At 41.5% G+C, this 26,271-nt stretch overlaps 1 protein-coding gene across 2 annotated transcripts in view; it reads left to right on the forward strand.

Moving 5' to 3' along the window:
• RPN2 (ribophorin II) overlaps positions 1–26,271 on the forward strand; it is a 61,981-nt gene that overhangs the window by 27,409 nt on the left and 8,301 nt on the right. For both annotated transcript variants that reach the window (XM_028157755.2, XM_008149640.3), the window contains exons 8-14: positions 1,098–1,216; positions 3,367–3,472; positions 16,606–16,697; positions 19,898–20,012; positions 22,269–22,463; positions 23,705–23,791; positions 25,269–25,364. In XM_028157755.2, coding sequence (XP_028013556.1) covers positions 1,098–1,216; positions 3,367–3,472; positions 16,606–16,697; positions 19,898–20,012; positions 22,269–22,463; positions 23,705–23,791; positions 25,269–25,364 — 810 coding nt within the window. The remainder of the gene's footprint in view (positions 1–1,097; positions 1,217–3,366; positions 3,473–16,605; positions 16,698–19,897; positions 20,013–22,268; positions 22,464–23,704; positions 23,792–25,268; positions 25,365–26,271) is intronic.

Genomic DNA, 26,271 nt, shown 5'->3' on the forward strand with positions numbered 1-26,271 from the left:
GTCTGTCCCATCAGTTCTACTTTGGTGGCTCCTACAGATATTCTCCTGAGGAAGTGCCCTGTACTTCAAAATTGCCCCTCCTGCCCCTACTTACAACCTACTTAGAATAAGAAATTAACCTAATTAACATAGTTCACCATGAGACAGAGAGTGGTAAGAGAGCAAAGTAGAAAAATACTGGCTTGCAAATTGGGCTTGGGTTTGAGTCCTAGATCAGCGATTTTCATCCGGTGTGCAGCAAAATTTTTAAAACATGAGCTACCTGACTATTTAGTTAGGGGCACTGACCTCTTTTCCCTTAGATTGTCAAATTAAAAAAAAAAAAAAGACAACAGCCAATACAACAATAGTCATTCAGTGTGAATGATTCAAAATTATGCCAATTCCTTTGTCAGATTGGCAAAAAATATATTTTTTGGTGTGCTGCAGATTTTAATAATTAGTTTAGTGTACCATGAAATGAAAAAGGTTGAAAATCTCTGTCCTATATGTCATTTAACTGGCAATTCCGCCTTGGGAAGTCCCTTAACCTTTTGTGGCCTCAGTTTCTTCATCTCTAAAATAGAGATTAAGCTATCTATTTCTGATGATTGATGGGAAGATAAAGGACCTAGTTTTGTATCTGGCAAATAGTTAACTTTCAACAAGTGATAAATATTAATGTTATCTATATTTCTTTAGTTTTCTCATTGCCCATACTTTCCTGAAGTATTTTTCTTGCTAACATATTTTTAAAAATATATTCTGGTAGAGTGGATAGAACAGGGAACAGAAGAAGGTAACATAACTGTGATCTGGGGTCAGTCATTCTCTTTCTCTGGCCTCTAGTTTGCTTATTTGAAAAATGAGATCATTGGGCAAGATCATCTTTAAGATCTTCCCCACCACTAACATTCTATAATCTATCCCATTCCCAATATAATTGTGTTTTTCTGTGTTTGATCCCTGATAGACAGTAGACCAAAGGTCAGTGAAGATTTTTTAAAATAAGGTGTTTCTTCTTCAGAGCTCACTCCCTTTAGGTAAAGCACCCCAGAACAAAATTCTGTGTTCTCTCTCCCTTGGTTGCTACAGATAATTTTTAAATTTATTTCCAGTTACAGGTCACCAATGTTCTGTCCCAGCCTCTGACTCAGGCCACTGTTAAACTAGAACATGCTAAATCGGTTGCTTCCAGAGCCACTGTCCTCCAGAAGACTTCTTTCACCCCTGTAGGGTAAGTTCTGAGCATATTTTTATCAGGTGCGCCAATAAACTTGTTTTGGAAAGTAGCTTGCAGCAAAAATAATCCAGATTAATGCTGCTCTTACCAAGATCATAAAACCAAATTTACCTAATCTTTGGTTAGGTAAATTTGACCTACTGGTATCAAAATCCTATAGTTGTCTCTGTCTTGTCATCTGTATCTATACTAATAAAAGGGTAATATGCAAACGACTGAACAGCAGGCTGCGTGGGGTGACCAGGCCGGCAGGGGGGTTAGTGAGGGATGACCAAACGACTGAACAGCAGGCTGCATGGGGTGACCACACTGGCAGGAGGGTTAGTGAGGGGCAACCAAATGACCAAACAGCAGGCTGCATGGGGCAATCAGGCTGGCAGGGGGGTTAGTGAGGGGCGACCAAACGACCAAACAGCAGGCTGTGTGGGGTGACCAGGCCGGCAGGGGGGCAGTTGGTGGCAACCAGGCCAGCAGAGGGGCAGTGAGTGGTGACCAGGCCGGCAAAGGGGGGGTCGTTGGGGGCAACCAGGCCGGCAGGGTGTCAGTTAGGGGCGATCAGGCAGGCAGGCAGGTGAGCAGTTAGGAGCCAGCAGTCCTAGATTGGGAGAGGGATATCCGACTGCTGGTTTAGGCCCAATTCCCTGGATCGGGCCTAAACTGGCAGTCAGACATTCCCCGAGGAGACATTCCTGGATTGGAGAGGGTGCAGGCTGGGCTGAGAGGAACCCCCACTCTGTGCATGAATTTCATGCACCGGGCCTCTAGTGTGTGTGTGTGTGTGTGTGTGTGTGTGTGTGTGTGTGTGTGTGTAAGCCTAATATGCAAATTGTCCCCTTGGGAGTTAGGGAGACCGGAAGTTTGATCGCTCACTATGATGTGCACTGAACAGCGGGGGTGGCGCCAAACAAACGAAGGCCCCGACCGTCGGCCAGCAGCCAGAGGCCCCGATTAGCCCTGGCCCTGATCACGGCCATGCCTAGGAACCCTATCTGTGCAAGAATTTTGTGTACCGGGCCTCTAGTTGTTATATAACTAGCCAGTTTTAAATTTAATATTTTTTTTTCTGATGTGTGATATTAAATTTAATATTTTTTTCTGATGTGTGATATTAAATTTAATATTTTTTTTCATGTTTATTATAGGAAAAAATATGGAAAAACACAAAAAAGAAAATATAAGTCACCCATAATTGTACAATTTAGAGATAATTGCTGTTAACATTTTGCTATCTTTTTCTGTATGCTTTTTTCTATGCATATAAATATATTTTAAAAATTGAATTAAGATTATGCTTTATCTGAAACAATGTGTCATGACCATTTCCCCAGAAGGATTAAATATTCTTTTATAGCCTTATGTTTAATGGCTACATATTGTTATGTAAATTTTTTAAAATTAAAGGTCAATTTTATGTGAAACTTTGTTAAATGTTAAATTAGTAAGTTAATGAGATCAGGAACTTTGAGTTTTAGAAAATGCATTTCTTAGTGATAAAGATATATAGGCTATATGTGAAATAAAAAAGCATAGTCATTTTTAGGGATGATCAGTGGAATGGTAAAAGACATTGAGGATTTTGCTATGTAGTTAGAGTTAATAATTCACTCTTTTCTTTTTCTTTTTCTTTTTCTTTTCTAACATAATGGGGATCATATTATAGATTCACCTGTTTGGCATTTCATTGTGAAAGGCTATACCCCAGAGAGGTGGGATTTTTTTGAAAGAGTTGATTTTTTAATTGTTTTTAAAGTTTTTCTCACATTATAATCAAAAGGGAAGAAGTGGTGTAGTTCTGGGCCCTGGGCGCTATTGATCAGTGGTTAGAATGTTGTCCCATGCATCAAGGGCACTTACCTGGGTTACAGGTTTGATCCCCAGTCCCTGTCGGGGCATGTGCAAGAGGTAACCAATTGATGTGTCTCTCTCACATAGATGTTTCTTTCCTTCTCTCTTCCCTCTCCCTACCTCCTTCCTTCTTCTAAAAATCAATGGAAAAAAAATAGCCTCAGGTGAGGATTAACAATAACAACAAAAAAATGTGTAGCCCTGGACTGTCTCAAGAACTGCCTCTCTTTGCAGCCCATTTGTTATATTTATGACTTTCCCATGTGAGTGCTTGCTAACCCTGCTGTCATTCTTAACAGGAATATTTTTGAACTAAACTTTGTGAATGTCAAGTTGTCCAGTGGTTATTATGACTTCTCTATCAAAGTTGAAGGTGACAATCGTTATATTGCAAATAGTTTAGAGGTAAGTGCTTTTCTTGTCATCCCCGTTGCCATGTTGATATATCCAAAGAAATGACTGAATAGGCACACGGCATTGATTGTCTGGTATGTTAACTTCACTTTACGGTCATGTTAATGTGACTATATTAAAAGAGGGATAGGTTTGAAATATGCTATTTGACAGAATTAGCCAAGAACATGATTATAGCAAGTTTTCTTTTATTTATAAATTAATTCATTTTCCATTTAACTTACTAAAAATGTACACAAAATTGGAAAGTAAGAAAAATAAAAATCACCCATAACTCCACTGAGGCATAAGTATTCTTTTTTTTTTTTTAAATATATTTTATTGATTTTTTTTTTACAGAGAGGAAGGGAGAGGGACAGAGAGTTGGAAACATCGATGAGAGAGAATCACCCATCAGCTGCCTCCTGCACACCCCCCACTGGGGATGTGCCTGAAACAAAGGTACATGCCCTTGACCGGAATCGAACCCGGGACCCTTCAGTCCGCAGGCCGACGCTCTATCCACTGAGCCAAACCAGCCAGGGCCATAAGTATTCTTAAAATGTTTTGTGTGGCCGGAGCCGGTTTGGCTCAGTGGATAGAGCATCGGTCTGCGGACTGAAGGGTCCCGGGTTCGATTCTGGTCAAGGGCATGTAGGTTGGTTGCGGGCACATCCCCAGTGGGGGGTGTGCAGGAGGCGGCTGGTCGATGTTTCTCTCTCATCGATGTTTCTAGCTCTCTATCCCTCTCCCTTCCTCTCTGTAAAAAATCAATAAAATATATTAAAAATAAAAATAAAAAAATAAAATGTTTTGTGTGGTGGGCCTTGTTAGATTTAGAACAGTACTTGATGTTAATTGGGCAATTAAAATTATCAAGTGATAGATTGCAATGTAGTAAGCTCTCTGGGTGAAGTACAACAGAAAATTGGTAATCTTTTTTTTGTTGTTGTTAATCCTCACTCGAGGATATTTTTTCCATTGATTTTTAGAGAGAGTGGAAGGGAGGGGAAGAGACAGAGAGAGAGAAACATCGATGTGAGAGACACATAGATTGGTTGCCTCCTGCTTGTGCCTGCAACCGAAGTATGTGCCCTTGACTGGAATTGAACCTGAGACCCTTCAGTCCACAGTCCAGTGTTCTAACCACTGAACAAAACTGGCTAGGGCAAAATTGGTAATCTTTTATATTGAAACTAGAGGCCCAAAGCACGAAATTCGTGCAAGGAACTCTGCCCTCGAAGCCACGGTGGCTTGCCTTGGCCCTTGCAGACCTGGCTTCGTCCAGAAAGTCGACTGGTGTAATTAGCATATTACACTTTTATTATTACAAATGTGCTTCAGATGTTTATCTGACTCTAGTTGTGTTGAAGATCCAAGTGGTTTTAGGGATGGAAAGGTATGCTTCATTTATCTGATGCTTTGTGGGTATGAGGTATTTCACATTAGTGGTTTTCTTAGCTAATTGAAGTTTACCCCTTCAGGCACTGTGGCTTTCATTTTAACCTTTTTGGATAGACATTTACAATGAATTATGCATTTTCCTACTTTCTTAAACTCTGATATATGTGTTAGCCTTTTCTTACTCTGAATTAGGATCATGTGTATGAATCCTTTATTGAATACATGTGACATAAGTACAGTTCTGTGTACTTCTTTGTATATTATGTTATTTTTAGGACAACTACTAGAGATGGATGGAGTCACCTTCATTTCATAGATGAGGCTCAAAGAGGTAGAGTAACTTGTCCAAGGACATCCAACTTATACTTGGATGGATCTCCTGTGCAGTACCAGGTTAGTTAGTGTACCCTGGTAGAGAGAGAGCTAGTCTAGAAGTTGAGCCCTGTGCAGCTCCAGCAACTGTCCTTATGATATTGCTTTCTCCTTTTAAGTGTAATTTCTCAATGTTTCTGCCCCTGTTCTTTGCTGCTTCTACTCAACTACATTGTCATGTACTCTGTTGGGTCAGAGGAACTGTACCTTTCCTGAATAGTTAAAAATATTCTGTTTGTGACAACTCTTTTCTTTACTATCAAATACCATTTTCTACTCACTTTTTTCTTTTTTTAATGTGTTTTTTTAAAGCTCTGGTTCTTTTAAAAAAAAATTTATTGATTTATGATAGAGGAAGGGAGAGGGAGAGAGAAAGATAAATATCAATGATGAGAGAGAGTCATCAAGATCAGCTGCCTCGCCCTAACTGGTTTGGCTCAGTGGATAGAGCATCAGACTGCGGACTGAAGGGTCCCAGGTTCGATTCCGGTCAAGGGCATGTACCTTGGTTGCGGGCACATCCCAGTGGGAGGTGTGCAGGAGGCAGCTGATTGATGTTTCTCTCCCATCAATGTTTCTAACTCTCTATCCCTCTCCCTTCCTTTCTGTAAAAAATAAATAAAATATATTAAAAAAAAAAAAAAAGATCAGCTGCCTCCTGCACACCCCTTACTGGGGATTGAGCTCATAACCCCAACATGTACCCTGACCAGGAATCAAACCATGACCTCCTGGTTCATGGATCAACACTCAACCACTGAGCCACAATAGCCGGACTATACTCACTTTTAAATTAAAAAATTTAAAAATAATTTCAATCTTAAGTTGCAAAAATAGTATGAAGGATTCTCATATACTCTTTACTCAGCTTCTCCAAATATTAACATCTTATATAATGAAAGTAATTATCAATACCACGAAGTTTATACTGATATAATACTATTAACTAGTCCACAGGCTTTATTTAAAATTCTGCTAGTTATCCCATTAATGTTCCTTTCTCATCCAGGATTCAATCCAGGATCACATAATCCTTTAGTTGTCATATCCCTTTAGCCTTCTCCAATCTAAGATAGTTTGTCTTTTGTGACTTTGATACTTTTTAAGAATACTGGCTAGTTACTTTGCAGAATGTCCCTCACTTTGGGTTTGTCTGAAATTTCCTCATAATTAAATTTAGGTCATGCATTTTTTGCAAGAATACTCCAAAAGGGATGCTCTGCCTTTGTCAGTGCATCTTGTTAAACACAAGTATATGAGATTAATGTGCTAATCTTGGCTTCACTTGGTGAAGGTAGTGTCTGCTAGGTTTCTCCACTGTAAAATTGCTGTTTTTCTGCTTTGTAATTTAGTATCTGGTGGAATGATACCTTGAGACTCTACAAATGTCCTTATAATCTTTTTAAAAATATATATTTTATTGATTTTTTACAGAGAGGAAGGGAGAGGGATAGAGAGTTAGAAAAATGATGAGAGAGAAACATCAATCAGCTGCCTCCTGCACACTCCCTACTGGGGATGTGCCTGCAACCAAGGTACATGCCCTTGACTGGACTCGAACCTGGGACCCTTCAGTTCGCAGGCTGACACTTTATCCACTGAGCCAAACCGGTTAGAGCGGTCCTTATAATCTTGCATGCAACAGTTAGTAATATTGTACTTGCCAAAAGGTGGTTTTCTTTTCCTTTCATTTCTTCTACATTTATTAATTGGAATTCTATGGTAAAAAAAAAAAAAAAAAGGATGCCTCACCCCACCCCAATTTAATTATTCATTCAATTATTTATAACACTTTGGACTCATGAATATTTATTTTACTCTGTAGATTATGGTCCTCTACTGTCATTTATTGTGTTGCTCATATCCCAGATTTGGTCTTTGGAGAGCTTCTCAGGTTGGCTTCTGTGACACTCACCTTTTTTTAAATGTAGGACAAGACAGCTGGAAAGTTTGACCTTTCAAAAGTGGGGCATTACTTAACATAGGTAGATTACACACTTATATTTAAAGTTTGGCAGAAAGGAAGATATTTTTATGGAACTCTAGTCTCTGCCTTTTCTCAACTTCATGCCTGACCTTTTTGGGCATGAGGCATTTGATCTTAGTCCATTCACTAACACAAAATTTGGATAGGAACTATTGTAGTGTGTACCTTTAACATTTAAAATCTAGATTCTTTCCATTTCGTTTCCTTTCTTAAGGGGCCTTATTTGCAAGTGAACACATTAAAAGGCAATTTTTTTTCTTTCTTGACTGTAACCTCTTCTACGTTTACAATCTTGATAATAACATATGCAGTTTAAGTGCCATACCTGTACGTCACAGTCATTCTTAACCTCTTCCTTTCTTTCCACTCTGACTTCTGGTCAGTCACCAAGTCTGTTGATCCCACCTTTGAGTGGCCTTTGCATGAGCCCTTTGTTCTTCAGTCGCAGTGTGCCTAGTCGGGTAGCCCTATACTCTCTATCTAGACTGATAAGATAGTTTCTAACTAGTTTCATCGTTATTGATTTCTGTCCTTTTATTTAATTTTCCATAAGTGCCACTAGAATGGCAAAATCACATTATTCTTCTGCTTAAACATTTCATTGATTCCTGTTTTCTGTGAGTGAGGTCTGGACCCTTCAGTATGACTTAGAAGGTCTTCGACAAGGCACATGCACATACTTCAGTGTGGGTGCATCCCCATCGCCTCAGCTCTAGCTGCTTTTGACTGCATACTGATCCCCAAATATGCTCATGCCTTTGGACTTCTCTTGTTTCCTCCCTTTCTTGTACTCTTCCCTTTCCTTTCTCACATGCTGAACTACTCATTCTGGTTCAGTGCGAGTGTTGCCCCTTTATCGTGCTTCCATAGAACTTAATTTTATTTTTCAGTATGTACTATTTTAAATACACAGAAAGGAGCAGGGAATAATACAATTAATCCCCATGTACTTCCAGCTATGCATCTTTTTCAAACCCTAACATTTTGCTGTATTTGCTCCATTTTTTGGGAAGAAATAAAACCCCTGTGGATTAAATTCAAGCTCTCTGTATTTCTCAAACACTTTTTCTTCTCTTTTCCCCCAGATTTGGGGTTTATTGTTCCAATCCCAGTTTTTACATTTCTGCTACATGTAGAGCAGTGATGGCGAACCTAGGACACGCGTGTCAGCACTGACACGCGTAGCCATTTCTGATGACACGCGGCCGCATGCCGAGGATGAAACATTTGCTGCTCCTGAGGATGAAACATTTGCGACTAGAGTCTTGGAGTTAGTTTTTTCCTCAAAGTGACACACTACCCGAGTTATGCTCAGTTTTTTGGCGAAGTTTGACACACCAAGCTCAAAAGGTTGCCCATCACTGATGTAGAGTATGTATTTTTATTTATTTTATTTTAAAATATATTTTTATTGATTTCAGAGAGGAAGGGTGAGGGAGAGAGAAATAGAAACATCAATGATGAGAGATAATCATTGACGAGCTGCCTCCTGCACGCCCCCTACTGGGGATCGAGCCTGCAACCCAGGCATGTGCCCTAGACTGGAATCTTACCTGGGACCTTTCAGTCTGCAAGCAGATGCTCTATCCATTGAGCCAAACCAGCCAGGACTAAAGTATGTATTTTTAAACAATATATTGCATTGATTTGCATCTTCTCAAAATGTATATATTGCATTACACTATACGTTCCATTTGTAATTTGCTTGTTTTCACTCAATATTAATTTTATGACAGTTAGCTATATTTATACATGTAGAGCTATATGCATAAATAGGGATAATTATAAAAGTAATCATTTTGTGAATAAATCAGGTTTTATTCATTTTCTTATTGTTGGACATTTAAATTTTCACTATTACAAACAATGCTGCTGTGAACATCTTAGTACATGTTTCCTTATGCATGTCTTGTTTATCTAGAGCATTGATTTTCAACCTTTTTCATCTCATGGTACACATGAACTATTACATGCTGCAGCACTTTTTATGTTCTGGTACAAGTCTCTTATGAGATATATGATTTGCAGATACTTTCTCACAGTCTTTAGGCCCTCTTTTCCCTTGTTTCCTTTGAAGCATGAAGAACTTTAATTTTGATGAAGTCCAATTTCTTTATTTTTCTTTCACTGCTTGTGCTTTAAGTGTTATACCTAAGAAACATTGCTTAATGCAAGGTCATGAAGATTTACTTCTGTTTTCTTATAAGAATTTTGTAGTTTTAGCTCTTACATTTAGGTTTCTGATCCATTTTGAGTTAATTTTTATGTATGGTCTGAGGTATGGGTCTAACTTTCTTCTTTTGCATGTGGATAGCCAGTTGTCCCAGCACCAGTTGTTGAAAGGACTTTTCTTTTCCTATTAAACTGCCTTGGCATCCTTGTCAAAAATCAGTTGACCATAAATTTAAGAGTTAATTTCTAAACTTTCACTTCGGTTTCATTAGCCTGTATTTTTACCCTTATACCACCAATACTGTGCTGTCTTGATTACTGAAACAGCTTGGCATTTTATACAAACATCAAATTTGGTGTTTGTCCAAGTGTTTCTGTGGTTGTTGGGAAAATTATCGAAGTACAAAATAGCAGAAATAGAATCGTTAATAGCTGTTATTCATGCAATGAAATAAGCCCCCATTGAGGCCATTGCTGTCCTTTTACTTCACAGTGATGGGGTAAACATTTCAAAATCTCCTCTTTCCCTTTTCATTACATTAGAGCTTTATATGTGCATATTTGTGTGTGTGCATGCTCTGACTTCTGTCGCATAGGTGGCTTTCCTTTGTAATTTCAGTAATAGTCACACTTATAGCCTTTAGAGTGGGTCAGCAGGTCCTATTTACTCTTCTGAGGGATGCTTGACGTTGGTCAGAGTGCATTTACAGTGGTTTGATGTGAAAGGCTTGTAATAGCACTCACTGACATTGGACTTGCTGTCAGAGGAAGCATCGGTTTTAGAACTGTCTTTAGCATTAATTGCCCCTAATGCACCATCAATTTTGACAATAATGAGCTAAACAGAGGGGTTATTACTCAGCATATATACCGCATTTCCTGGAGTTAAAACATTTTTTGAGGTGTATGTGGCATGCAGCACAGTCAAAGAAAGGACTTAGCAGGATTCACCGTAAAACAGGTTTAGCTGCATTTAAAGCAGCTAAACAAATCCTCTGCTTCTTATAAAAACTAGTCTTGCGGTGGTTGGTTAAAGGAAGAAGAAGCTAACCAACAAGTATCCTACTTTGAACTCACAGGGCTTTGAAAAAAGTTATGATGGTTTTTATTTCTCAATTTGCTTTAAAAGAGTAGCATAAAAATGCTTTTCTTTTCAGTGTTTTCAGAGACCCATTTGTAGTAAGATTTTAGGAATAGAAGGACTTTTCAAAAATTTCCCTATTTAAGAACTGCCCTACAGTATTTATGTACAATAAAGAAAGCTGCAACTTAGGGTGCCTTTTAAAATTAGTGCTGAGAGCAAACCCCAATTGGCTTGAGTTCACTGCAGTTTGCCCTTTTGTCATTTGTGTGTCTGTATTGTCTGGGAATACTAATATTCTTAGAACAAACACAATTGAATCTTGATTAGTAGGCCTTAGTGATCATCTTATTGTTATAAGTTTATAGCCGGGAATCTAAGCAAAAACCTGATGGCTTCCTTGTCAGTATAATTAGAATACATTGAAGAGCCTTACACAAGTCTTTAAACATCAGTTTGTGTATATCCATCCGCTGAAAAGGAGAGTAATTATTTTAAAAATCATATATATTGGGTGGTACTTTTGGGATGGTGGTGGTGCTTTTTGATACAAAAACATTTATAAAGAAGAAGGTAGCCCTAACCGGTTTGGCTCAGTGGATAGAGCGTTGGCCCGGACTAAAGGGTCCTGGGTTCGATTCCAGTCAAGGGCATGTACCTTGGTTGCAGGCTCTATCCCCAGTAGGGGGTGCAGGAGGCAGCTGATAGATGTTTCTCTCGCATAGAATGTATCTAACTCTCTATCCCTTTCCATTCCTCTCTGTAAAATCAATGAAAATATATATATTTTTTAAAAGAAGGTATATGGCATGCAATCTTATTACTCAAATAATCCCTGTTTTTTAAAATAAATCTTTATTGTTTAGATTATTACAGTTCTTCTTTTTTCCCCCCATAGCTCCCCTCCACCTGGTTCCCACCCCACCCTCTATCCTTACCCCCCCTCTCCCCCCTGTCCTCATCCATAGGTATACGATTTTTGTCCAGTCTCTCCCCACACCCCCCACACCCTTTTCCCCTTAGGATTGTCGGTCCACTCCCTTTCTATGCCCCTGATTCTATTATATTCACCAGTTTATTCTGTTCATCAGATGTTTTATTCACTTGATTTTGAGATTCACTTGTTGATAGATATGTATTTGTTGTTCATAATTTTTATTTTTACCTTTTCTTCTTCTTCCTCTTCTTAAAGAATACCGTTCAGCATTTCATATAATACTGGTTTGGCGGTGATGAACTCCTTTAGCTTTTTCTTAGCTGTGAAGCTCTTTATCTGACCTTCAATTCTGAATGATAGCTTTGCTGGGTAGAGTAATCTTGGTTGTAGGTTCTTGCTATTCATCACTTTAAATATTTCTTGCCACTCCCTTCTGGCTTGCATAGTTTCTGTTGAGAAATCAGCTGACAATTGTATGGGTACTCCCTTGTAGGTAACTAACTGTTTTTCTCTTGCTGCTTTTAATCTCTCTTTATCTTTTGCTCTTGGCATTTTAATTATGATGTGGTCCTCTTTGGATTCCTTTTGTTTGGGATTCTCTGTGCTTCCTGGACTTGTAAGTCTATTTCTTTCACCAGTTGGGGGAAGTTTTCTGTCATTTCTTCAAATAGGTTTTCAGTATCTTGCTCTCTTCTCTTCTTCTAGCACCCCCATAATTTGGATGTTGGTACGCTTGAAGTTGTCCCAGAGGCTCCTTACACTATCTTCATATTTTTGGATTCTTTTTTCTTTTTGCCTTTCCGGTTGGGTGTTTTTTGCTTCTTTGTATTTCAAATCTTTGACTTGATTCTTGCGTTCCTCTAGTCTGCTGTTGGATCTCTGTATATTGTTCTTTATTTCAGTCAGTGTATGCTTAATTTCTAGTTGGTCCTTTTTCATGTCCTCGAGGGTGTCACTAAATTTATTGGCTGTTTCTAAAAAAATCTTGAAAAACCTTATAACCGTGGTTTTGAACTCTATATCCAGTCGTTTGCTTTCCTCCATTTCTTTCATTTGTGACCTGTTTCTTTGTCTCCGCATTTTGGCTGCTTCCCTGTGTTGATAGAGTGGCTTTGTGTGCTAGGTGTCCTATAGGGCCCATTGGCTCAGCCTCCCCAGTTACCTGAGGTGGACACTCTTGGTGCACCCCTTTGTGGGCTGTGTGCACAGTCTTGTTGTAGTTAAGCCTTGATTGTTGTTGGTATCACTGGGAGCAATTGACCTTCAGGCCAATTGGCTGTGAGGATCAGTTGTGTCTATGATGGGAGAACTTCTGTGCTGAAGACACCCTTATGGGGCAAGACTTGCTTCAGTGGGGCTTTGGTGCTCACTGAGTCTGCCCCCTGAGTGTGTTCCTTATGGATCTGAGGAGTTGTAATCTGGATGGTCCCACTCTGACCACTGGGTACACTGGCTCTTGGGTCTCCAAGGAGGTGCAAATTTAGCCTCTGCCGGAGGCCATCCAGCAGGAGCTATGGAGAGATCTGTAGATTCCTCTTTTTTGTTTGGGTTTTGGAGGTGCCCAGATGAGGCCCAGCTGTGAAGCAGTGCAAGCTGGTGCAGGGCCTTGGGCCTTCTTTTGGATGTTCTGGGTCTCTCTGACTCAGCTGCAGTTTGTTGGGTAATTTTAGATTTCAAAGGACCAGGCTATTCATATGCAAAAATCTCTGCGCACAGCTTGTGTGGGGTGGGGTCTCAGGGTGGAGCAAACAGCAATGGCTTCTCGTCAGCCCTGCCCTAAGAGGCCCCCAGGTCTCAGTGTCCCTTGGTAATCCTTGCAAGCACCTCTGAGAGAAAGCCGCCCTCAAGTTCCACCCACTGCCAGACAGTCTAGTTTCTTCCCTTATGAGTCTGGGTCCCCAGAGCCTCGCCCGGAACTGGAGTTCAGAGCAGTCGGGAGCTTATGTCTCCCTCTGGATTGAAAAAGACAGTTACGTACTCAGTTGCTAGCCCTTTTCGCGTGCGCGTCTCTGTACCTCTGTACTTTACTTCCGCAGCTCCTCTGAGTCTAAGTGTGTTTTTCTCTTTCCTTCTAGTTGTAGAATTTCCACTCAGCCAGCCTTCCTGTGGTTCTGGATGATGTCCATTTTGTCTTGTGGTTGTACGAGGCAGCAATTTCACGTGTTTATCTATGCCACCATCTTGGTTTTCCCTAACCTCTTTTTTTAAAAAAATAGTAAAATATGCATATAGTTAAAAAAATTCAAGGTACCAAAAGATATACAATGAAATATAAGAGCCTTCTCTCAAACCCTCAATCCAGTCCTTCTCCTTATTGAGAATCCATTATTAACAGCTAACTGTTCACTTTAAGAAAAAGAAGGATGCATGTATCAATGAATGTCTGCATAGCCTTTCTTACAGTATTTGCTCATTCTATAAGCAGCTGTATTCTTTGTTTTTGTCACGAAGTAGAGGCTCCCAGCTTTTTCCTTGGGGGGGTCTATTCAACTTAATGGCCTCCTCTCCCTTCCTCCAACCCCCCTAATAATTCACCCAGTTGCTTAGACTTGATGACAGGCAGTGATGTTAAGTTCTTCCAATAGATGGCTGTGTATTCAAAAGTAGGAGTCCGTGAACATCTACCTTGTTCTTTTGAATTGCTCCATAGTAATTCATAGTATACATGTGCCATTATTTACTTAATTTGTCTCCTGTTTATGGACATTTAGGTGGGACGATGATTTCAAGATCACATTTACAAATTAAATGAGTGAGTCCTTAAGAGAATGAGTCACTGGCGTGAAGAGGGACTTATTTAATGTTGATGAAGATTGCAGAGTAGTTACTATGAAGACGGATTTTTTTTTTAATAGTATGGGGTATTGCTAAACAACTCCTGCCTTATATTTTCACTTCCCAGCCAGGGATACCCCAAGGCCAACTTGAGTCATGGTCCTTCTGTGCTTTTGTAGCACTTTGTTCATCCTTCCATTAAAGCAGCCTGGTCTCTTATAATTTAGCTTTGCATACATGCTTCCCTTTAGGACAGGGAATGCATCTTGCCATCTCTGTATATCCCCTGTGCCTAGGTGCTCCAGATGAATCTTCCACTCCAGTTTTTCTTCAAATGGAAGTAGTGTCAGTCTGTCTCTGGGTTGAGCTTTATATAGAAAGAGAGCCTTCTATTTCTGAGCCCGGTACGAGTTGTGAAGCTGTTTGCTCAGCAGAGAGCCCAAAGAGTCAAAGTAGAGGCTCCCAGCTCTGTCCTTGGGGGTTTATTCAACTTAAAGGCCGACTGTTTTCTCACACTGCCTAATTCACCCAGTTGCCTAGATTCAGTGACAAGCAGTGATACTAAATATAATTCTGCCAATAGGTGGCTATGTATTCAAAAAATAGGTAATAGCCTTACAGCTTCTGATAATAAATCTTTTACATTCAGATTTCTTTTCTTTTTTTTTTTTTTTTTTAAGCAAAACAGAACACTCCTATTCAATCTTGTAATGCAGGCTCTTGTCACAAAATAGTTATTATGATGACAGAAGAAAAGGCTGTTAAAAGGAATTACTTGATAGTTATCTTTATTCTTTTTTCATTTTTCTTCTTTGTCCTTGATTTGAGGCTGTCACACCTTGATAGTACATTTTAGAAAAATGCTGAAGCTATCCTTCATTTATTTATCCAGTCCTCTATCTCTATTCCTTGATCCCGACTTAGACTATAAACCAGTGGATTTTGGCAAAGATTTCCTTAAGTATTGCATTCAGGCTTATCAAATATTTGGAAGTCTCACAGATGTTTGCACATAAGTGCCTTTGGTGTGTTTGCATAATTTGCACATTCGAATTTAGATTTTAAATAAAAAATTCTCCATGAATAGACAGTTAGCATATTTTCTATCTTTTTTGGAATTTTATACTTTAATTTTTAAAAATTTGTGTACTGGCATCAGTGTGCTCCTCTTTGTGAAGATGTTTATAAGGAATGTATACACTGAGTGGCCAGATTATTATGATCTCTGAATGCATAATAATCTGGCCACTCAGTGTGTGTGTGTGTGTGTGTGTGTGTGTGTGTGTGTGTGTGGCCTAGTGCATGAATTCGTGCATGGGTGGGGTCCTGCCAGCCTGACCAGGGGATGGGGACATGGGCTGGTCGAACTCCTGGTTGAGGGGACAATTTGCATATTAGTCTTTTATTATATAGGATACACTGAGTGGCCAGATTATTATGCATTCAGCGATCATAATAATCTGGCCTCTCAGTGTAGAATTCAAACATGGTAAGAGTCAAGTTGGACTGGTTTGTGCTTATAATAAACTCTAAAATTTCAGTGGCTTAAAACAACGGTCACCAACCTGTGGTTGTGGACCAGTGGTGGTCTGTGAGGTCCAAAAGGTTGGCAACTGCTGGTTTAAGGAAACCTTTGGAGCAGCGATCGCCAACCAGTGGTCTGCGGACCGAAAGGTTGGCAACCGCTGGCTTAAAACAAAAGAGTTTCTTTTTGGCCCAAGCTAGGTGTCTAATCTGTCAACTGGAGGCTCTGCTTCATGTTTTCCTTATTCTAGGACTCAGGCTGAAAGGGCAAACCTTTCTCTGTAAATTGCTATGTCCGAGGGAAAAAGAATCACACACTGGCTCTTAAAGTTTTCATTTGGAAGTGACACACATCACTTTTGCTCACATTTCGTTGGCCAAAGCAAGTCACATGGCTATGCTTTATTCCAGAGGGGCAGGAAAATACAGTTCTACCATATGCTCAGGAGAACCAGAAGTACTTGATGAACAGTACAGATGGCTGCCATGGCTTCTTAGGTCTTCATGGCAGCCTTAGTCTGCTTGGCACAGAGTAAGTGTTGCTGAGAAGCTGGATAGCAAGGTGCCTAACATGGATTCAGTTTCCCCATCTGAAATAGCACTGCCTTACAGAGTTGTGAGGATTAAATGAGATAGTCTTTGTAAAGTCAGTGTCTTTCACATAGTAAACACTCAATAAACATTAGCTATCATTAGAATTGAGTACCTGTTGATTTTGATTTAAATTATTTGAAGGGTACTGCTTAAGGATTTCCCCCCTTATTTATTTTAAAGGACATAAGAAAAGACCTGGAATTGAAACGTGACCTCCTGGTTCATAGTTTGGATATGTGTGTTAATTCCTGACATATCTACCCGTTGACTTGGCGATTTTCTTCTGTGTTTCACTCTAGCTCAGGGTCAAGATTTCCACTGAAGTTGGCATCACAAATGTTGATCTCTCCACTGTGGATAAGGATCAGAGTATTGCACCCAAAACCACACGGTAGGTGGGATGCCTCCTGGGCACAGGGGAGCTCAGGCTTGAACTGAGCTCCTCTAGATGTCATTTCTGTCATCAGTGATCCAGCTTGCACTTCAAATTAAAGAGGCTATAGTTCTGCTGGCACACCACCAGGGGTGCTGCTTGGCATCCAAGCAGTTTGGGGAGATATCTGTACCAGCTGTCAGTGTCTGAGCAAACCGGTCCATGAAATAAAGAGTAAGTCTGAGTCAGCTACGTCACAAAGCACATTATTTAGTTAAGATGATGATTTTAAAAAGAAAAACTTTCTCAGTGAAGGAAGCAGTATATTAATTTATATTCTGGTGTAATCTCTTTGTCTTTACAATCCTGAAGTTGCTTTGAGTGGCCTCATGGCAACTCTCTTTGGCCCACAGTGTCTCTGGAAAATGTTGGAAGCCTCATAGGTTCTTAGAACTGAGATGGCAACATACCTAGCAGTAGGGATATGATACCCTTTCTCAAGTTTATGAAAGACATCATTGATCAGTCACAGCATTTGTTCCTGCTGAACTCAGAATCTTTTTTTAACACAGCCTTCTAAGTAACCATTAGTAATTGATCAGGGTCCGGTCAGAACACTGTATGAAGCCCATTTGTCAGCCTTTTCATAGAACCTAACTTTGGGGGGCCATCTATACCTTTGGGTATAGTCAGACCCCCATCTTAACTTGGGTGGATATCAATGCCAAAGAAAGTAGGTGAGTCCTCAAGACAACTTTGAAGATGGGATATTAGCTGGAACCTAGAAGCAAACCCTTTAAGTCCTGTGAAAGTGCTGGCCCTTCTTCCTCTGGGTTGGATAGTTTCATAGTGACACTGGAGATGAGAGCACTTTTGAGAAACCACTGAAATAATATCTGTGAGAGTGTTTTGCAAAGTTTAATGTTCTATACAAATGAAGAGTTTTAGTACTCATAAGTAAATATAAAGCCTAAGTATAAAATACTAGAAGCCCGGTGCACGAAATTCGTGCACTGGGGAGGGGTCCCTCAGCCCAGCCTGCCCCCTCTCACAGTCTGGGAGCCCTCAGGGGATGTCCTACTGACGGCTTAGGGGAGCGAGGAGTGGGCCTAAGCTGCAGTCTGGCCTCCCTCTGCGGGAGGTGACCAGCGGGCTGATGGGGATGGTGTGGGCAGCGAGTGGCCGGCCCCGCCCCCAATTGAGCTATGGCCACTGGTGGCCTCCCTCTGTGGGAGGCAACGCCAGCAGGCCTATCTGGGGATGGTGCTGGGCAGCCCTGACCCGAATCACCCCACTGCTGCTGCCGCCCGTGGCCTCCCTCTGCAGGAGGTGACCAGGTGGGCGATCAAGGGATGGTGCCAGCCCCAATTGCCCCACTGCCACTGGTTGCTGCTGCCTCCCACCCCCCACCGTACCCTCCCTCTGTCCACTGGCATGCGCCTTGGCTGGCCTGGCGACACCTGCTCACCAGCCCTGCCCCCCACTGACCGGTTGTTTCACTGTTCAGTCGATTTGCATATTGCACTTTTATTATATAGAGACCCAGTGCACGAAATTCTTGCACAGGGGTGTGTGTGACCCTCAGCCCAGCCTGCACCCTCTCCAATCTGAGACCCCTCGAGGGATGTTTGACTGCCCCATCGGGCCTAAACAGGCAGTTGGACACACCTCTCACAATCGAGGACTGCTGGCTCCCAACCGCTCGCCTGCCTGCCTTCCTGATTGCCCCTTACTGCCCTCCCCTGTTGACCTGGTCACCCCTAACTATCCTGCCCTGCCGGCCTGGTCGCCCCTAACTGCCCTCCCCTGCTGGCCCGATTGCCCCTAACTGCCCTCCCCTCCTGGCCCGGTCACCCCTAACTGCCCAACCTTGCCAGCCTGGTTGCTCCCACCTGCCCTCCCCTGCAGGCCTGGGTCCCCCCCAACTGCCCTCCTCTGCCAGCCTGGTCACCCCCAACTGCCCTCCCAATATTGAGCACCCAATATCTCTTGATCAATCTATATAGGCTCATAATGTTTCCACATCTTGAAAGGCCCCATACTCACAGAGCATTGAATGACTTTGATAAGTATTTTTAAGGGATCATGCAGGAAAGCTAATTTAGGTGATAGGAATGTGTAGTAGAGAGATAATATCCTAGATTAGGAAAAAAGATGGCACATTAGCCTTATATGGTGGTGGCTGAAGGCAGAAAAACAAACGTTGCAGCAAAGAAAGAGCACTAAGTCTGTCTTCTGTCCTAATTGTTTGGCTATTGCTGAACTAAGCACTCTCCCTTACACTGTTCCTTTTCCTCAACACCTTCTCCCAATTATTAGAATCACCCATTCAACGAAGTTGCCCAAACTGGAAAACCTGGGCTAATACCATTTGCTTTGTTTGCTTTCATCCCTGTGTAATCAGCCAAATAGTTCCATCAGGTTTCCTCATAAAAATGTCTCTGATCCACTGCCTGTCTAGTCCTAGTTCCCAACATCAGTCTCTCTTTTTCTTGGGCCCAAAAACACTGCAGCTATTTAAAGTTATCCTTCCCACAGCCACCAGAATGGTTCACTTAAAATGAAAGCAAGACCAGGATGCTCCCATGCTTGACATTCTTCACTTTTTCTCCTTCTGTGGAATAAAATCTAAGTTCTCTGCTATGGTACGTAAGACCAGGGGTCCTCAGACTTTTTAAACAGGGGGCCAGTTCACTGTTCCTCAGACCGTTGGAGGGCCGGACTATAGTTTAAAAAAAACTATGAACAAATTCCTATGCACACTGCACATATCTTATTTTGAAGTGAAAAAACAAAACGGCAAAAACACCCGCATGTGGCCTGCGGGCCGTAGTTTGAGGACGCCTGCACAAGACCCTCAGTGGTCTGTCCTCTGCCTACTTCTCAGGCCGCTGCGGAAGTCAGGCCTGACCGGCGCTGCAGGCGGCCGGGGTCCGAGCTTGACTTGGTTGACGTCCTTAGGTCCTTGAAGTGAAAGAAAGCCTGGACACATAACATAGCATTTCTCCAGACCCTGCTAAAAATTTACTCTGTGCTTTTCTCGGGCCTGGTTTTATCAATCCAGTTAACCCTCAGGTCACAGACAGTTCTCCATGTCTGTCTGTCCACAACAATGAGAGAGGGAAGTTTAAAAATGAAGTGAAGTTTGCATTCTTTACTCTGTTCTTAGATATGTGCAGATCCTCTCTATAAATTTACTGTATAAATGTCTCTTTCAGGGTGACCTACCCAGCCAAGGCCAAGGGCGCGTTCATCGCAGACAGCCACCAGAACTTTGCTTTGTTCTTCCAGCTGGTAGATGTGAATACTGGTGCTGAGCTCACCCCTCACCAGGTCAGGAAAAAGCCCAGGCATTCTCTTGCCTTGAAACATTAGAGTCAGCTATATAACTGGCTAGAGAAGATTCCAAATTCCTGCTTTCAGATCTTCACTCTGCACCCTGAACGTCCATCCGGTTCTCCCACATGACACTCTGCCCCTTCTCATATTGGTTGTAACCCTGAACCTGGCAAACACTCTTCTTTTTAAAATATTAGCTGGTATTGAGAAGATATATTTAAGACAGATTAGCACTTAATTGAGGCTTTTTCTTTCTGACAAAACCCCCGCCAAAAACCATGTCTTAAAATAATTTTGAAAAAAGGAAAACCTAGAAATGGGCTCAAGCATTTTTTTTGTTCTGGCCAAAGCAGATTTCTATTTGTGGGAATCTGAAGAACAGTTCTTTTTAACTTGTGCCTATGTCATATTATGAAAGCGATAGGTTTCAGTTTTATAAAGTAATAATATTCTTTGAAAGATTTCAAACCAAGTCCTTTCCGTAGAGGATCAGATATGGCCTCCTGTCCTCTCAGGCACCTCTGTCATCCCCTATGGTTGGCAGTAATTGCCCTCAGCCCTGTCCCATCCACGGTTGTATTGTAAAGGAAAATTCAGATAAATACTCTGAATACGGAAAGACAGGAAAGAGTATGGGACTTAATGGGCTTGATTTAGGTGCTTTGTAAGCAATGCTTTGGCAAGAGCCACTAGACTTGTGTCCATGCTGGAGGGGCAGCTTCAGAGCATACCTCTGAGTTGGGTGAATTTACTTGGAAACCTTTTGCTTTCTGTTTCCTGTAGCTGCAGTGGCTGCACTTGTGCCCAGCCCCCCGCGTGACTGCCCGTAGGAACATCATCCCAGCACTTCTCTGTTCCTCTCTCCCTTCCACCCTCAGGCTCCAGAGAGCTTGGTTTGTGTACTTGATCAGGACCATGGCTAACCAGCTGTTAAGTACTTAGCCTCTTAGCATTTCACAGCTCTTCTCAGAATGATATTTACGAACCAAACAGCACAAGGAAAGAAAGAATACGAAGAAAGGAAATTATAAGACTAATAAATTGGTGAAATTTGGGTTAGGGTAGGAAAGTTAGTGAGGAAATATAACTTTAACTGAATACTTGTTTCATCTAAGATTCTGGTTTGAAAACCATGACTTAGAGACCTCCCAGGTATAATAGCATTTTGCAGACAAGCCTGGCTGCCAGCTGCACTTGGCTCTGACAGGAGGGAGATCAGGCATCTGAGCTCCTGAAATCCCATTCTTGGCCAAGACTAGCCAGGATGCTTCACAACTCTGGACCCTTTTCCTAAATACTTTTGAGGGTTCGTTGCCCAGGTATAGAGTAACAAATGGGATTTGTATTTTTTTCTGTGGATCCAGCATTAGCTGTGTAACTCTAATCCGCATGCCTTATGATCTGTAAAATGGAACAAGTCTACTTGCCTTGTTGAATTCTTTATTTTGAAGAAAAGCTCTGAGTGGATACTAAGTTTTGCTGCAGTTATAATGTGCAGAAACCTTAGTTTCTTATGGCATTGGGGGGATAAAGTGTTTAGACTGGTACCATCATATTGATGATATCGGCTGCTGTTTGTTGTTGAGTACATGAGGTCCTATGCTAAATGCTTTGCATACATTATCAGGAATCTTCACACAGATATACCACATGTTGAAGTTAATCTTCTTATTGTCATAAAGGTGAAGAAATCAAGGCCTAAGGAAGTTAAGTAACCTGCTCTGTTAATAAGTAGTGGATCCAAGTCTGTCTGTCTTCAGAGCCTGGGCGCTCTCAGTGACACCAGACTGCTCTGCTTGATTAGAACTCTGCCTTGCTATCAGTCTCCAAGCCTGCACTACTAAATCTTTAGCTGGAGGCAGTAGGAAATTGAAAATGGGCCTCTCACAGTTCCACCTCATTTCCCTTCTTTTTATCCTCTGGTGAAGAAGTTAATTGGGCAGTGAAGTGGCCAAAAGGCTGGCAGGAAGAAGAAATTGAAGCAACAGCAAAGCGCTAAATCATCCACAACTGGGCATAAATCCTCCAAGTGTCAAGAATTGGCTGCATCCCTAAGTTAAATTTCTTATACTAGCAAAAGTTATCTCTGAGCCAGGAACCAGGGTGGGTTGGCCACTCCGTCTGCTCTCTCAGGCAGGAGCTCTCACTGTGTTGAAAGAGCCAGCAGTCTGCTGCCTCATTGATTCAATATTGGGCCCTGAGGGAGTTTTTAAATTATCAGATAAGATACAATATTATTGTTTCATCCAGACATTTGTCCGACTCCATAACCAGAAGACTGGCCAGGAAGTAGTGTTTGTTGCTGAGCCGGACAGCAAGAATGTGTACAAGTTTGAACTGGATACTTCTGAGAGAAAGATCGAATTTGACTCTGCATCTGGCATCTATACTCTCTACTTGATCATCGGAGATGCCACTTTGAAGAACCCAATCCTTTGGAATGTGGTATGTGCCTAAATGCACCTTGACCTAGGCAAGAGTGGCTATGCCACAGTCAGACACAGACAGTTCCTTTTCAGGGGCCTGGGTTTTTTACCCTAGCCTTGCCTGTGCTACTCACGGGGCAACAAATATGCATTGTGAGGTGAGGGGCTGTGTGCTGTTGCTATTAGTAGTCTTAGAGGCGTGATATGGCCTGGCACATAGTAGGCGCTTAATAAATAATAATCGAGTGAATGAATGAAGTATACATTTGCCCTTGTGGGTTCTAGCAAATTTCTATAAAAGTTATACTGGAAGAAGGTTTTCATATTACATCAAAGGACTATGTAGAATACATAAATGCTAGAGATAAAGAGCTTGGCCTTTGAGATATGGTATACCTTGTGGGATGGGGGTTGGGGTAAGATTTGAGTTCCAGTAACAATTCAGAATGGTGTGGAACATTGAATTATAGGATATTCAAAATGCTAATAAACTAATAATCAACATTTGCATAACATGTTACTGTTTACATAGTGCCTTTCACCTGTGTATCTCAATTGATAAGAGAAAACGTCTTAAAAAACATGACGTTTGAGCTAGGTATTGAAGAATTGCAAGAGTTTATCAGAATAGTATATGAGGCTGTGGGCTAATCACTGGGGAACAGCCTGCAGAAAAGCCTGAGGTACTTTCACTGCAATGTGTTTGATCTATTTTACTGGAGCACCTGATGAATCTGGTCAGCAGCAGGAGACAAAGAGGTTGGAAAGGTAACCGAGGCCAAATTGCATCCTTGAATGGTGGTTGGCTCCCTTTGCAAGACAAAGGGGCAGCTGTGTTTCTTGTGTTGTATTCAAAGCTCTTTTTCTTCTCCTGGACTTTGGGCTGCTTTTTGTATGAGAGCACATTTTCATTTCTTTTCTTTCTTTTTTTTTTTTCTGTGACTAAATCACACTTCCCAGGGACACTGAGTGTTTTCTGATTGCAGCTATAACAGCCTGAGTACCAGCTGAGATTTTTATATTAAGCAACTCACCAGGCTGGTAGAAAATTGGAACTCTTGCTCTAAAATGCATTTTCAACAAATTATTATTTTGTTCTTGAAATTTTTACTGCCTCAGTTTGCTGACTTAGAAGTGATTGGACTGCTTGGAGCTTTTTCCAGTTATGGTCCTGGATGTGAGTTAGGGAGTACTATTGTGCTGGTGAATCTTACCCCCTTCTCTGACCCTGTGACTTTAAAGATGCTCTTACTCTTTTAGGCTGATGTGGTCATCAAGTTCCCTGAGGAAGATGCTCCATCGACTGTCCTGTCCAAGAACCTTTTCACCCCCAAACAGGAAATTCAGGTATATTTCAAGAGGCTTCTCCACTAAGCACAAGGAAATGTGAAATGGCAGCAGACCTCTGGATGGTGGCTCTGGTCCCTTCTTTAACCTGTCTATATAATGCTGTATAGTTTGGTCCTCACCACCCTGTGAATTAAGCAGAGCATATATCAGTCGTGTCCTAGAGCTGACAAAACAGGCTCAAAAAGCCCTGTGACCAGCTCCCAGAAAGCAGGTAGTTGTAGACAATCTCAGAAATCGAGTCTATTTTTCTTAAACATCCAGGAGTACAGCCTGAGATCACTGCCTGACAGCTATAGCAAAACTGGGCTTGGCTTTCTTTCTGTCTGCTCCTGCATAACTCAGGGCTGATGGGGCTGACTGGTGGAAAACTCAACTGGGACAACAGGGCTTTCCTCCCCGAGGCAAATTCTTCCTCTCTTCTGGGATTCACCTTCCTTGCACACAAATATTAGCCATCCCTGCCCAGCGCAGCTCACAGACTGCTGTGAGGGTCAAAACAGATAATGGATAGCCCTGGCCGTTTTTCTCAGTGGTTAGAGCATCAGCCCTTGGATCTAAGGGACGTGGGTGTGATTCCCGGTCCCCTGCCCCAGTCAGTGCTCATGCGGGAGGCAACTAATGAATGTGTCTCATGTTGACGTTTCCTCTCAACTCCCCTCCCCTTCCACTCTATAAAGATCAATGGAAAAAATATCCTGGGATAAGGATTTAAAAAACAAAACAACCAACAGATAATGAAAATGGATAAGGCAAAAAAGGCTTTAAAAAGTTTCAAAAACACTTTACAAAATAAGCACAAGAATTGTTCAACAGTTTCATCACTGGTTAAGAAAACAAGTGATCCACTCAGTGAATTATTTTGCATTCATGAGAAATGATCTTACTGTAGTAATGTGGAAACCTACGTGTAAATTAATGTTGAAGCATTCCAAGCAGACTACTCTTATTTCACTATTAAAAAAAAAAGACAAGGGCCCCAAAGGTAGAGTAGTAGGACACTGATAAAGAGAATGAGGTTAACACCAGTTAGCTGACTTAAGTGGAGGAGTAACATATGATGGATAGTTCTACCCTGGGGACCCAGTAGCATTATGAAATCCAGATTCCTGCCTTGGGTGTGTTGCTCAAGCCATTCACATGCCTGGGCTCCCTCTTTGATACTAGGCAAATGCCACTTGGTGGATTGCATTTCCCCAACCTCTAAATGGCAATGAGTCTTTGAAGGGATAAAGAGGGTTGGCCAAGTAGTGAGCTGAGACTAGTGTATTGTCTTTGGAAGGAGACCTCTGGGATCAGAAGCCAGCATTGAAATGAGGCTAAAGGCCAAGTGGCCATTCATTGCCAGGGGGTTTTAGCCTCTGAGAAACAGTTCCTCATCTTGACTGTCATTGGCATTTTGGACCCTGGTAAACATGGCAGCTCCTACTGGGAAGGGCATGTTCTTAAATATTCTTGGTGTGACTTATTTTGGCAGCACCTGTTCCGTGAGCCTGAGAAGAGGCCCCCCACAGTGGTGTCTAATACATTCACTGCCCTGATCCTCTCGCCCTTGCTCCTGCTCTTTGCTCTGGTAAGTAGCTGTAATTAGCATGGGCAGCATGTGTCTGGCGCCAGACTTAGCAGATGTAGCTGTTCCAAAGGAGGCTTTGTGCTCTGGCCTCAGCACAGCTCCAAAGGGGCTCAGCAGCTGTGACCTGCACCAGTGGTCAAAAACTTTTAGAATAACTAAAAGTCCCCACTATGGGGAAGCAGCCAAATAAACCACTCCATTAATAAGGGGCATGAGAAAGTACCCAATGGCCATTGAAAATGATAAAGGTGTATGGACTGGGATGCTCTATCTAGGAATGTTCAGATGAGGTAAGTGTGGAAAAAAACAAAACAAAAAGCAAGGCCCCAATGCCTATAGCAGTGATGGCGAACCTATGACACGCGTGTCAGCACTGACACGCGTAGCCATTTCTGATGACACGCGGCCGCATGCCAAGGATGAAACATTTGCTGCTCCTGAGGATAAAACATTTGCGACTAGAGTCTTGGAGTTAGTTTTTTCCTCAAAGTGACACACTACCCGAGTTATGCTCAGTTTTTTTGCGAAGTTTGACACACCAAGCTCAAAAGGTTGCCCATCACTGGCCTATAGCTATATAAAAATAGAGTACAGAGGCCGTGCATTTCAGCACTGTAGCATAAAACTATAAGCAACCTAGAGTCTTTATAAAAGCAAGTGTTAAATAAATTATGGTATGTCCATACTGTGGAATAATATGCAGTTTATTAAAAGAATGGATAGGTTTATATGCTGATATGACAAAATTGTTAGGATGTCTTATTGAGTGAAGAAGGCAAGGGGTTAAGATAGGGTTACCTCTAAGAAGAGATCTTTTTCAGGAGTATTGAAAAAAGAAATTTTAAAAAACTTTAAAGTACTATTTGAAAATTTTTTACCAATTAAATTTTTTTCTTTATAAAAATTA

The sequence above is a fragment of the Eptesicus fuscus genome, chromosome 12 (assembly GCF_027574615.1).
Source record: "Eptesicus fuscus isolate TK198812 chromosome 12, DD_ASM_mEF_20220401, whole genome shotgun sequence".
Classification (NCBI taxonomy): Eukaryota; Metazoa; Chordata; class Mammalia; order Chiroptera; family Vespertilionidae; genus Eptesicus; species Eptesicus fuscus.